We start from the raw sequence: 14,586 nt of genomic DNA, 5'->3' as shown, positions 1-14,586 counted from the left end.
TGGTAGCGCTGGTGGCAGGAGGCTCCACCCACCTGCCCAGACATCATCACTTCCCGTTTTTGACCCTCTGCGCATGCGTGGAGGAAGCGCATGCACTCACATTTGCAAGCCAGTAGCAAAGGTAAGTGGACTTCACCCCTGCTCCAACCAACCTGTGCCGTCACCCATTATATGCTTAGTAATTTCTCCTTTTGGTCACATTAAGCCCTATAATTCTGTGACTGTTTTTTCAAACTCCGGGAGCTGCCTCCAAGAATTCAAAGCTGGTGTAGAATTCTGGACTTCAAAGTGCTAGGAAGTTTATTTTGCATTGTCTCAGTGATAACATGAGTTTTCAGCCCAGATAGTTATATCATAAATCTAGATATATAGGAACACAAACAGTGTTTGTTTTCTTAATCACAATGATATTTTTCTAAGATATAAATTAATGCTTGGACTAGGAGGAAAAGAATTATCTTCTTCAAAAAGTTATCTTATTGGTTATTAATCCAAGCATGACATTGTCATAATTTCAGGTGTTTCTACGTTTCTGTGCCTTGCTCCTGGTGGAAACTGGGATCCTCAAGGGCCAGACCTCAGCAATTGTTCCTCACTTTGGGTCAATCACATCACTCAAAAGGTAATTGTTCATTTAGACTTGATAAATGTGTGCTAATAGTGTACGTTACAGTCATTCTGCATTCATTTAAAACAAGATTTTGTAATCAAAACTTTGAATAAATCAGAGCAAACCATTGTATGCAGCAAAAGGAAGAGCCCTGCAGAACTATGTCAGACAAAGGTATAAAAGAGGCTGAAGATCAGTTTCAGCATGACTTATCTTAAGTTAGAGCTTGACTCAAGGACTCCATGAGAATAATCAGAAATGTGAATCTTTGTAACTCAAACCTTTTAGATATCCTAAAATCTTTTAGAAGTGATGTTTTATTATGTAAAAAAAAATCAGAAACTAACTCATGGCTGAAAATTCAGAAAAATACTTTCAGATTTTATTAGTATGGATGTTAGCTGGAGAATGTATTTATTATAGCCACTAGTCACAATGCACATATACAACATTTCAGGAGCACATGAAATAGTGTCAAAAATAAGTACTTTGTGCAGTTCCTACATTTTATTCCCCTTTGATATCATACTTTATTACTTTTATTTTAGTTTTCTTCTCAGTAAAAAAAAAAATTGTGTCTGCTATCTTATTCTCTCAGCATAATAGTTCATGTATTTCATTAAGTGAAATTTGACTAAATAAGGACATGTTTACGATTTCAGTTCCAGTTTTGTTTGGATCTTTTCCCATACTCTGTCATGTAGAAATGGAGGAATGGAATCGTCCACATTAAAGTAGTTTCAGTTTCAAAGAATTGCATTATATTAAGTAATCTAATCTTCTTTTCAGGAAATGGATTGAAATGCCATTTAATTACTCAATTTTAAAATGTTGTTATGATTCCTAATTTCACATTATAAAATGGATAAAGGCATTCTCAAATCCTTTTCAAGTTTTACAAAACTGCTAAAAACTCTAACAGAATAACATAGTTGGAAGGGACCTTGGAGATCTTCCAGTCCAACCCCCTGCTCAAGCAGGAGACTCTATGCCATTATTTGTGAAGTAAACCGAGGGGTTCTTCTAATATTGATTCTTTTCTTCAAGTACTTAACATTTTTATAATGCTTTGTATAAAATAGCCTCCAGTAGCTCATTTTAAAATAGACTACACTTTATTTATTCTGTAATTGAAGTGTTATCGTGTTTGAAAAGTGGAGAATAGTTCAATTAATTTGGTTGCTCTGGGGATTATGTCTCCAAACATCGGTCATGCTATATTTTTAGTGTATTTATATTTTTATATGATTTCATTATTTATAATATCTATCAAAATTGTCTTTATTCTATGGATATATGACACTATTCCTTAGCTGTCTCCAAATATGAGATCTTCACCCAATTTTTGGAGGGCCATTTGAAGACGTTTTCTTGTGTTTTATTAGGCTCATGCAATGCTCACCATATATGTCATACTCAGAGATTGTTGACAGGGGACAACAAAATGGTGGGTGCAATTAGGTAACTGAATCTCTGCCCTTTTTTATGTCTATGTAATGTGTGAACACACATTAAAAGGGAGCTGAGCTTCAATCACCTAGACACTCCTGTTTTTAATCACTCTTATTGATGCTTCTATACATACACATTGCTTCTTTTTCAATTAAGCAGTGATCATTGCAACCCTGATGTTTTGTGATTTGGCTTCTTCAATTTCTTAAAACAATTAGTTAAAAAAACCCCAGTGAAATAAAGCCACTGTTGTAGCGCGGGAATAACGAGAGGCACAAGCAAGCTAGTGACAACAGCTCTTTAATTCAGGGTGAGACTTCAGCAAAGAAACACAGGCAACAGCCCTCTTTATATACTTTTCAGAGGCAACCAAGAACCAATCAGAATTCACTGTACATTTGAATTTCCCGCACAAAATAGATACATACATAACACCCCTCCACTCCCAGAAGGCACTTATTCTACTTATTTACATATTTACATACAAAATCACGCAGGTGACCAGGGCGTGTCTTAATCCTGGTTGACCTGCGCAGTTCAGTTGTTGGCGAGGCATCGAGCCGGTCGGAGGGACCTCCCGTCTCTCCCGGCTCCGCCAATGGAACCTCCTGGATTTCTCCGGAGGTGTGGCTATCCCCGGCTGGGAGTGTCGACTCGCTGGGGCGGCACTGGAACTCTGGGTTGCCAGATAAGTATTCCGGCTTACTCGGGCTTGAGGTAGCTGTGTCAGGAAGGCTTTGATAGTTAGGACATGAGTTTTCGTTTTGTAAACGTTTACACAATTGATCTATATGTCTCCTCCAAATTTTATCATGCCCTATATCAACTGTGTATGACTTTGGACCGGTAATTCCTACGATGGTTCCCTCTACCCATAAGGGCCCTTTGGTGTAGTTTCTAGCAAAAACTGGTGTTCCTACTTGGAATTGTCTTAGTCCTCCCCCTTCCCCCTTGAAGTTGTCGGGGGAGTAATTGGGATGCAACCGGTCGAGGATGCATCTTAGCTTTCGGCCCATTAAGAGCTCGGCTGGGCTGCAACCTGAGGTGGGGCACGGGGTGGCGTGCTGTACAGCTAAGAACTCATCTATTCTAGCCTGCCAGTCCCCTGCATCGAGCCGGGAAAGAGCTTCTTTGGCCGTTCTTACAAATCTTTCTGCAAGGCCATTCGAAGCCAGATGAAAAGGAGCGGATAATGCATGTCTTATGCCTAATTCGGCTAGGTAGCCCTCAAATTGAGTTGCCATGAATTGGGGCCCATTGTCAGATACCAGGGTGTCCGGCAACCCGTCTGTTGCGAATAGTTTTCTGAGTACTTTGATTACGGCCTCAGAAGTGGTAGATGGCATTAAGGCAATCTCGAGCCACTTAGAATATGCATCTACAATGATTAGAAAGTTCTGGCCGGGGAATGGGCCAGCGAAATCGATGTGAATCCTCCCCCATGGCCCCTTTGGTTTTTCCATTCTCGAACGGGAGCAATAGGAGGATCTGGGCGGGATTCCTGGCAGGGCCTGCACTTCCCCACCCACTCAGTGACATCTTGATCGAGATGTGGCCACCAAACATAGCTACCAGCTAGGCCTTTCATATGAACAATACCAGGGTGTCCCTCATACAGCATTTCTAGAACTCTGTGCCTTAATCGCGAAGGAACGACCACCCTGTCTCCCCACAACAAGCAACCCCCCAACATTGACAGTTCATTTTTTTTGTTAAAATACAATTGAAAGTCGCCACCGTCCACCTTGGTAGGCCAACCTCTCATTACCCATCCCATTACAGTGCGCAAAACAGAGTCTCTGGCAGAAGCCCTCGCCACCTCGTTTGAAGAAATGGGGCCCGGGGAAACAACGTCAATAAGTAAAACTGGGGCTTCCGGGGTCGGGTTGTCCAACAGTTCGGGCAAGGGGCATCGGCTGAGGGCGTCAGTATGTCCCAGAGTTTTGTCCGGCCGGTGGAGCAGTCTGTAAGAATAGGCGGCTAAGAAAATGGACCATCTGGTCATCCGGGGGGAAAGAGCAGCCGGGGTCGGTTTATCTCCAGCCAAAAGTCTCAAAAGTGGCTGGTGGTCTGTAATGAGTTCAAAGGTGCGGCCAAACAAGTACTTGTGAATTTTTTTTACTCCGGCTACAGCCGCTAATGCCTCCCTGTCTAGCTGGCTATAGTTCCTTTCAGCACTAGACAAAGTGCGAGAATAATAGGCGATGGGCGCCTCTAACCCATTCGGCAGTCTATGGCTTAAAACCGCGCCTACGCCAAAGGGGGAAGCGTCACAGACCAACACTAGAGGTAGTTCAGAATTGTATTGAATAAGGAAACTGTCCTCAGACAAAAGTCTCTTTACTGTGTTGAATGCAGCCACTTCTCGTTTGCCCCAAACCCACGGAACGTTTTTCCCAAGGAGCCTGTGCAGAGGCTCCACAACGGTAGCTTTGTGTTTTAAAAACATCGTGTAGAAATTGAGAAGTCCCAGAAAGGCCTGCAGTTCGGACTTCGACTTGGGGGTGGGCGCGTTTTGGATGGCCCTGACTTTGCTTTCTGTGGGGTGAATGCCTGTGCCGTCGATTCGGTAACCTAAGAATTCCACTGATGGAACCGCTATTTTGCATTTTGCTCGTTTGAGTTTAAGTCCCGCTTCTCTGAATCTGGTTAGGACTTGTCTAACCCTCTGACCTAACTGAGTCTCTTCTTGGCCACTAATCAAAATGTCATTGAAATACGGGACGACACCTGGAAGGCCTTGTAGAAGGCACTCCATTGTGCTCTGAAAGAGCCCAGGGGCGATGCTGACCCCAAACTGCAGTCTGGTGCATTTAAAGGCACCTCTGTGAGTTACTATTGTCTGTGATTCTGCTGTAGCGTCATCTACAGGCAGTTGCTGGTACGCCTGCGCAAGGTCTAGTTTTGCGAATAGCTTGCCAGGCCCCAGGGAGTGTAGTAGATGGTGGACTATCGGAACCGGATAGGCGCTCTGCTGCAACGCCTTGTTGATCGAACACTTATAGTCAGCGCAAATTCTAATTGAGCCGTCCGATTTGACTGGCGTGACTATTGGGGTTTCCCACTTAGCGTGATCTACGGGAATTAGCACCCCTTGCTTAATGAGCTTGTCGAGCTCCGCATCAATTTTGGACTTTAAAGCAAAGGGAACTCATCTTGCTTTCAGTCTAATTGGCGCTACGTTGGGGTCTAAATTAAAAGATATAGGGGTCCCCACGTACTTGCCTAGAGTCTCTTTGAAAACGTCCCGAAACTCGTGGAGAAGGGTTTCTTTGAGGGATGAGCCGCAGATGCTGTGAACGCCCATGAAGCCCATGCCGAGGGCTCGGAACCATTTCATGCCCAGTAGACTTGGTAGTGGCTTGCTAACGATGGTCAGGGGTAGCTCTCTCTGGAACTCGCTGTAGGTGACCCGGAACGTGCCCACGCCTTCTACGGGAACTCAGTTTCCCTGGTAGTCGAGGAGGTGGATTTTCTGTTGGGACAGCTAGGTTTTCTGGAACTTGGGCAGGAGCGCCTTGAGTGTTGTCCATGACATGATCGATAACGTAGACCCGGTGTCGATTTCCATTTCGCACAGTCTGCCTTCGATTTCTACTTTCGTGTAGACTTTCTCATCATCGGTTGTACTGGCTTGGCCGATTCTCGTGCTGTAGGTCTCCCGCTTTTGAGATTTGTGCCGTTTCCTCGCGCCGTTATCTTTGATTGGCTGTTTTGAACGAGCCGGTTCTGGTTGGTCGCAGTAGTCACGTGGCTTACGACTACGCGGAAATTGAGCTCTGCAAACTTGTGGTAGGTGGCCTTTCCTATCGCAACGCCTGCAAATGGCTTCTCTGTATTTACACGATTGTCTCTCGTGATCCTCGCCACAGCTAGGACAGTTCTTGTGGCAGCGGCTTTGTTCACTCAATTTCTTTTCTGTATGGAAGACGTCCTCGTCCGACTCTTCCTCTGTGCTGGTTCGCGCCTCTTCTCTGTGGACGGGGGCTGTTTTCAGCCCGTCTTTGCTTGAAATTGGTCGCTGCAGTGCTTCCGAAGCTTTTGTTGATGCCTCGTGTGCTCGGGCTTCGTCTAGCGCGCCGGCTAGCGTTAGGTCTGGCTTGGCTAGAAGACGCCTTTGTAACCGGGTATCTCGAACCCCGCAAATTAATTGTTCAAGCAGCACGTCGTCTAAGTCTCTATAGTCACAATGCGTTGTGGCTTTTTGAAGTGCAGCCACATAAGCGCTGACCAGCTCTCCTTCTTTTTGAACTCGTTGCCGGAGTTCGTAGCACTGTACAAATTTGGATGGGACCGGAGCGTAGTGGGCTCTCAGGTTGGCTTGAAGGACGTCCCAGGGAACCGTCTGGACTGGGGTTGGCTTGCAGAGGGACTTGGCCATCTCGAATATGTCTGGCCCGCAGTGGCTTAAGAACAGGGCCCTTTTTCTGTTCGCTGAGAGCCCTTGCATTTTGCTCACTTCCAGGGAGCACTCAAACCTGGTCAGATACGATCCCCACTTCTCTCGGGTCGGGTCGAAGGGTTTTGGCAGAACGTAGGCAGACATGCCGTGTCTCCGTGTTCGCTAGTCACCCTGGCTGAAACTCAGAGCTCTTTTGAATTGCTTCTTGTGGCCTCTATCCCACCTTCGTTGCCAATGTTGTAGCGTGGGAATAACGAGAGGCACAAGCAAGCTAGTGACAACAGCTCTTTAATTCAGGGTGAGACTTCAGCAAAGAAACACAGGCAACAGCCCTCTTTATATACTTTTCAGAGGCAACCAAGAACCAATCAGAATTCACTGTACATTTGAATTTCCCGCACAAAATAGATACATACATAACAGCCACTGTCCACAGTTCAGTGGTTTTTATAAGAACTATACCTTCAAGCAGGTATTTGTACAATTTGTGACCTTCAGATGCTTCTAGAAACCCCATATGATCAATAGAGAGGGAAATTGGGAGCTATAGTTCAACATCATCTGAAGACCATAGATTCATCATTCTTGGCTGAGACTGCAATACTATTTAGACCTACTTAGAAATAAATCCCCTTGAAATCAGTGGTGCATATCATATAAACAACTATAGGGTTGCATTCTTTTGCAACTTCATTTTATTATAAAACAAATATTTGGTATGTGTTTTATCTACACCTTTTTCAATCTGTTTTCTTCCCCAAAACCAGGATTTTTTAAAAAAATCCAGTATTTTTTATAATTCCCTGTTCAAAATATAGATCAGCTATTTCTTCCTTAGTTCTTCTTTTAAACAAAGCAAAGCTGCAACAGGACATTGCTCATGGATTATCACAGAGATGATAATCTAAATCTGTTTCATTTGTCCCAGCTGTTTTCCAGGCAGAACATAAATTTTGTAGATATTACACATCTCAAGTCACTCCACTCTTGTTAATAATTTATATCAGGATAATATATACAGTACAGTACTGTCAACTTTTCAAATAAACATACAGTATATACAGCTGTTACTTTAGTTTATGCTCCTTGTGTATGAGGTTTACGTTACTTCCCTCCCCTGAAGGTCTACAAAGATCTAGCTAGGTAGCTGTGATGATTCCCAATAAGGATAAAAGGAGTCACATACTGCCCCCAGATGGAGATATTTCCTGTTACTTCCTTCTTTCTCTTTCAGTTTGAATGGATTAATCCAACTTTTTCAGGTGCATGACTCATTAATTGCATGAAAAGAAATATTGTTGTTTTAATAATTGTCGATTATTAAAATTTGTATTATTTATTACGTTGGCTCAAAAAATTCAACAGAAACAAGAAAGCTCATTCCTGTGATTAAAACAAGCTGTACCAACACAGCTATAGAGATCAAAATGTCCTCCTTGTGAAAAAAAAAGGACATATACAAAGAACCTACTGAAATGGGTGAATGCCACAAATGTTGCATTCGCAGGAAGCACCTGTCTGTTCTCCAGGTGTGACATCTGAGCATTTTTTTGAGAGAGAGAAATTGTATGCTCTGGTGCTTTTCCTGAATCATGGGAAGGTGTTGTGAAAAGCAATTGTTGATGTTTAAGAACTGACAAAGAATCTGATGTCTGCTCTGATTTCAGAATCTATCTAAGTATGGAACTTCAGAATATGCTTATTTCAACAGATTATGGTATCCCTTGCAGCTCTAGCAGGAAAATTTATTGTCCCTGCCATTTTAGGGAATTGGTGTATATTTTATTAATATTTAAAGTATTTATGTTTGACATGAATTCTCTTCAAAGAACATTTCACACAGAATTCCAGAACTCCAATGACGTAGTTTAGTCATTTGTTTTAAGAATTATGGTGGCCTAGCAAATGCTTCAAGCCCTTTCAAAACCTTGAAAGTGCTATATTGTTATTGCCATTATCAGCTGGGCTACTTTTAATGTTCCCTCATCAAGAAACATACATTTCTCCTAGGCTAGTCCATAAAATATCTTGTCGTGTTTTCACTTTTTTTTCAACCACAGTTGAAATCAGGAGAGACAGCTGCCAATGTTGCTAGAGAACTTGCTGAACAAACAAAAAGCCACTTGCATGCAGGGGATATCACTTATTCGGTTCGTGCCATGGACCAGTTGGTGGGATTATTGGATGTGCAGCTTCGAAACCTGACACCTGGTGGGAAAGACAGTGCCGCACGAAGCTTAAACAAGGTAAGAATCAGCATCTTCTAAACTCATGATTGTAGCTTGGGCATTTAGCCATGAGAATTCCTCTGTACTTATTACTGGGGATGGGGCATTCTGACCCTTTTGAATAGAGCTCTTTGCTTTTTATGAAACCAGTTGCTCTCTATTTATAGAGCTGTGGTTTCAGAAAATATCAAGAGAGGGGAATTGTATAAAATAATTTTCTAAACTTTAGTTTCTATGGATTGTAGGAATGAATATAAGTAGTAAATGTATTAATCCAAAAAAAGTCTCCATTTTCAATTTCCCTTTCCCGAGTTCAAAATAAAATAGAGTTTGAGTTTTCCTTTACCCAGTTTTTAACTAGAAGGCATAGGATAGATTATCAGTAAAATAGTAATTCTACAATTTCCATCCATTCTACAATTAACCATTTATCTGGTGGTTTGTCTTTCTTCAGTAGGCCATATAACATTTTACTAGATTCTACAAATATGCATTAGTTTCTCTTAGAATAGCTATTGCTACATATGATATTACAGTATAGAAATAATCCTATTCAATGAGTACTGGAGATATAAACTGGTCAGGTAACAAAAAAACTGCAAGCAAACATCCAAATTCAAAGACCACCAAGAACTCTACCATTCAACCCTGAGCTACATGTATTCTATTGGTAGATAATCCTATGGGTTTCTTAGGTAGCTTTTCTTTTTGTGAATGACAGAAACAAAAATGTAATATCAGGATAACCTATGCTGCAAAAAATAATTTGAATATCTACATCATATTGAGGAAACACCAGTTTTTACAGCATTAAAGAATGCTACTCAAGTGTTTTTTCCCTTATTTCTTTATTTAATCAGCTTTGTTTCTACAAATTCCCCCTCTGCCCCATTCCTCACTTTCCCTCTCCCCCAAGAACACTTTCCAATAATTACCATTTGAGAAAAGGAAAAGGATTGCAAACAAAAAAGTTGCTGTCTGAGTTCCTAGCTCTGTGTAATGAGGTTCTGAATATACTGTAGATAACATTTTTCTGGTTGAATCTAATGGAATTTGAGACCCAAAGCATTTGGGAGATTGGAAAACACTAAATTGCAGTGGCAATGTAAACACCATGGAAGAGCTCTGGAAACTTATTAATTCTTACCTTTTGCCTTTCTTCCCAGCTATCATTCTTCTCCTGCCCTTTGCATTTATGGGAAAAGGGGTTAGGGGGACTAGTCCCAGGTCCCAGTCCTAGTCCCAGATGTGCTTGCTTGCTTGCTTGCTTTCTGGATTTCTAATAACCTTCCTCCCCTTTTCCAAACTTGTTTTCATTGTCAATTTTGAAGACCATTACCCCCCTCCCCCCATCTTCTTCCTCTTTATGCTGCAGAGTTTATAGCTGAATCCATAACTGAGACTGATTGTATAAAAAGTGTAGTATGCCCCAGATACCCATTTGATCTCCAGTAATAAGTATTTCTTTATTAGATTCATGTCAAAGTGGAAAAGTGAAATCACTGCTTCATATGCAAAACTGGGATAGACATAACAGACATAACAGACTAGCATATTATAGAAAAGACTAAGTTAGAATTTCATTATTGGGGAAAATTTTGTTCATTTACATGGAGAAATATTCAATCATTTCTCTACTATCTACAGGAATCAAGTACAGCTTGAAGTATAACCGTCCAGAAATTTTTCAGTCCAACATAACCAAAATGTTGTACAATATCTAAAATAACATATTATAATTAATTGTTGAAAGCATTGTGGGTTTTATTCTACAATTTTTTTCAGATCAGGGATTAAAAATGGCAAGTGGTATAAGAGTGGAACTAATTTCCCCAATGCAGGATTTTCTTGTCATTGTTTGCGCTCAAGCAGAGTTGAAGCAACCATTCAGCTGGGATGTTTTAATTTGGATCCCCCTCACTGAACAACATTGGTCCCAACTGCCTATCTAGTTCCTTCCAACTCTAGGTCTCTATGTTTCCTTAGGTACTCAGGTCCAAGATTTATCTGTAGACCAACGTCACCTTCTTGTACTGATTCCAGAAGAAAAAGAGGTTCTGTCTAGAAGACTTAATATTCTGACTTCTGCCCAATATTAATCAAATACTAACAATATTTGACAATATAGCAGAATTTTCACTGTGTTGTCATGATATGCACATTTAGTTATTTTGCATGATCAAGGTTAGGAACCATCCTGAAGACCAGCTTCTTTCAATGTTATCTACAAAAACTCGCAAGTGGCAAATAATTAAATAAAATAGATAAAAAGCATTCCTGACTACAGTCCCCATTTCAATAACCTGAATACAATTAGAACAAAATAATTAATTCAAAAATAATTAACCTTTCAGTCCACTTAGAGCTTTTGCTGTAATCCTCTTCTTGTTTCTCCTCATGGTGTCCAAGGACTAATACATATAAAGTTATTTAATACATGTGAGGAGGAAAGGTTGTAAGGAAGCCTTTTGCCTCCTGACAATTTTACTTGCTATTGTATAAGGTAGGGTAGCAGTAGCATAATTTCCCAGTTAGCATTGTTCATTCTGTTATTTAATTCTGTTATTTAATTAGGTCCTTCTTGAAATCAGTGGTTCAAGTGCCAGTGTGCCCACTAGTTTTTATAACTATTCTAATTGTATGAAATAATTTATTGCATTTGGTTATTAAGAGATAATATTCCTCTTGTTGAAATCCCTGAGCAAAAGCCAAACTTGAAGGAAATCAAAATATTTTTATTCAGTTATCCCTGAAGTTGCTAAGCAACCAAATGTCAATTAGTTTCCTTGGGAGTAAATACTGACATATTGGACCTTCAGATTTACTGGCTTCACAGTGTTCAGGCATCCCATTGGGACCAGATAGTTCTTTTTTTAAAAAAAATAAGAAGTGCCATTACCCTTAGTATTATATTACATTTTACAATATACCTGAATTATATTTAATAGCAGTAAAATTTTATTTATCTGTATGCATTTATCTGGAATACATGTGGCTGTAGCTCATTAAAGGATACATCTTTTAATAGTAGTCTGAAAAGGTGCTACCAGACTCTTTCAGATTTCTTTGGAAATTTCTCTCCATACATATGGTCAAAGGAGGCAAAAATTTAAAAAGTTAGGACTGTTTTTTTGCTAATTTTTTTTTACATAAGGAAGAAATGGAGGAATGATGCAACTCAAGAATAAGTGGCAGTTATGCTTCCAGTTCAGTTCTGATTACAGCCATAGGATCCATATTAGAATCACTTTAATCTAGAGCAGGGGTCTCCAAAGTTGGCAACTTTAAGACTTTTGAACTTCAACTCCCATGGCTGCCTGAGGAATTCTGGGAGTTGAAATCTACAAGTCTTAAAGTTGCCAGGTTTGAAGGCCTCTGATCTAGAATAAAGCTTTCCACATTCTCTATTAGCAAGACATACTAATATCTTCTTGAATTATCAGGAATTATCATTATCTTCATCACCTCAGTGAGACTCTTGAGTCTTGATAAACTTGCTGGTTAGTGCAAGAATGATATTGTTCAATATGGAAGTATAATACATTGAAAGATACTGTATGGTGACTCCCTCTCCCCATCTGCTAGCTGATAGATAAAAGACCCCCATTCCAAAAGATAGTGTTTCATATTATTCACTGCACTTAAACAAGCTCTTGCTGTTGATGTTACTTGGACCAATCATGTGGGGAAGAAAAGGCAGTTTGTTCCAGAAACTGTGTAATCCTTTGGGAGATACAGAATAAAGAGTCTTGAAGGCCACACACAGTTGCCCTGGGGCCTCAGTTTTCCTATTTCTGCTTTAAGACAAAGCAATATATCAGTTTAAGAATAACATTTTAACACAATTCGTTAATTTTAATAAGTTTAGTAAGCATTCCATTTCACTACTTCAGTCTCAGCTCTCCCTTCTCCAGACATAGAAAAGGACTGAGATAACCATACGGCACAGATGTAGAGACCTTCTAGAAACTATTAAAGGGAAATTGCAACCCACTGGGATGCTATTTTGCAATTCTATGGTGGCACAGCAATTAGTTTTAAAAGAAAAGAATGCAAATAAAGAAACTTCTGTGTTACTACCATCACCTGCTAAGATAAATTCCCTCCAGGGCATACAATTGTTTACATTTTCTTTTCTTTGTGTCCCCCAAATCATTATTATGCTTTTTCCTCCCTCCCTCTTCCTCCTATTTCCAAGAATCACACAGCACAGAAAATGTCAGCAGAGCTGTAGCTGAGACATTGGGTTCGTTTTGACTAGCTCACACTTGATTTCAGGATTTTGTATAATTTTGATAAATATGTCTATTAGTTTTAGGCCTTGGTGTATCAAATTGTCCTCTCTTTCAATCCAATTTCTTTCAGAATCTCACTGTATAAATATATCTGGAACATTTGTGATTCTTAGCAAACATTTTGTTTTTAATCATATCATAATGATGTTTAGGATACCAAGTATATATTTTGGATTTAGAAACCAAGAAAAATATAATTAAAAGTATAGAGAGGAAAAGGGGGGGAAGGTAAAAATTTAAAGAAAAAAGATATATAAAGAAATAATTTCCCCTTCATCAAGACAAGTCAATAACTTACCACTTTCTCAAACAATTCAACCAAAAAAATTTTCATCCCATCTCATTTTTTATCTATTAGCAGATAAAAAGCCTCATCATTTAATCAGCAAATATCCATTAAAAGACACATGTGCAATTTCATATTCTTTCCTTTAAACAATAGCTTATCATTGAAAATATATCATTTTCTCTAAAACTACAACAAAAAACTTTTTCTCATATATTATCTCATATCTGTAAACAAATTTTTAAAGCTTCGTCAATTCAAACATAATCAAGAAAAAAAATCCATTGCTACCAAAAGCAATATATTGAAATTTTTGATCTTTAATCCTTTCAAATAATGTCCTACAAATTAATTGTTTTCTTCATCTTCTCTCAGAAACTCCTTCCCAAGTTTCCTTCAATTTGAACACTAGAGCTTATCATTTTCTCTAAACATACAACAAAAAAACCCTCTCATCTTTCATAAATCCAAAATAAGAAAGTTGTCCAAGTCACAGTTCTGAGTAGAAATTCATATATCTAAAGTCACTTTACTTTGGATATTTATGTGACCCTTTTAATTTCATCTGTAAGTCCTCTGTAACATCTTCGCAAATATTGTAACCTGTCATTTTTAAATCCATATCCAAAACAGCCTGATTCTTAGGATTCCTATTCTATCTCCTCTTCTTAAATCTGTTTTTATAATAGCAGACAATCTTTAGAGAAAGTTCTGAGGTCATTGTTGATAAATATCCTGGAATGCTTCCAAAATTAAAATAGTTTTCTCCATTCTATATTGGTGGGTCTTCTCCTTTAATTGTAATCTTTAGTTTTTTTTCTTGTTGCCTCTAGTAACCAGCCTTCAGGGTCTTCTCTTATGTTTCTCTAATCCACAACATTTTCCCATGGAAAGATTTCATACACTTAAGACTCATTCTCTTCATATACTTTAATAGGATTTTAAACAAACCACAGGATTATATAGATTCTTATAATTAGTTCCAAAATCTTATTTCCAGTCAATCTGGCCCCTTAGTCCATTTATAACTATACAAAATATGGATAAAGGGATCATCCCATTACTACTTATTTCCAAATAAAACATTTTCTTTCAGTTTTTAAATTTACATGAAATTTCTTTTGCTAAGGATTGAAAGAAAATCACTCAGTATATAAAATGTGTCTTTCTGAAGGTTGTCACCCAAAAAGCAATTTACAAGCTATTTCCAGAAGCGATTAAGAAAGGAAATGTGTGAACCAGTCTCCTTTTGAAAGCTCCAAATTTCAGCTTGGGCAAAACTGTCTCTCCTGCCTCTAAAACCCTCAAGAGCC

At 39.4% G+C, this 14,586-nt stretch overlaps 1 protein-coding gene across 1 annotated transcript in view; it reads left to right on the top strand.

Moving 5' to 3' along the window:
* Nucleotides 1–14,586, top strand: part of ADGRL3 (adhesion G protein-coupled receptor L3) — a 425,730-nt gene that overhangs the window by 227,777 nt on the left and 183,367 nt on the right. Inside the window, exons 10-11 of the mRNA XM_070938393.1 lie at nucleotides 519–622; nucleotides 8,525–8,710. Coding sequence (XP_070794494.1) covers nucleotides 519–622; nucleotides 8,525–8,710 — 290 coding nt within the window. The remainder of the gene's footprint in view (nucleotides 1–518; nucleotides 623–8,524; nucleotides 8,711–14,586) is intronic.

Source organism: Pituophis catenifer, unplaced genomic scaffold (assembly GCF_029215685.1).
Source record: "Pituophis catenifer annectens isolate HBS135680 unplaced genomic scaffold, rPitCat1.0.hap2 SCAF_2, whole genome shotgun sequence".
NCBI classification, from domain to species: Eukaryota; Metazoa; Chordata; class Lepidosauria; order Squamata; family Colubridae; genus Pituophis; species Pituophis catenifer.
This window is presented reverse-complemented; position numbering and strand designations above follow the sequence as displayed.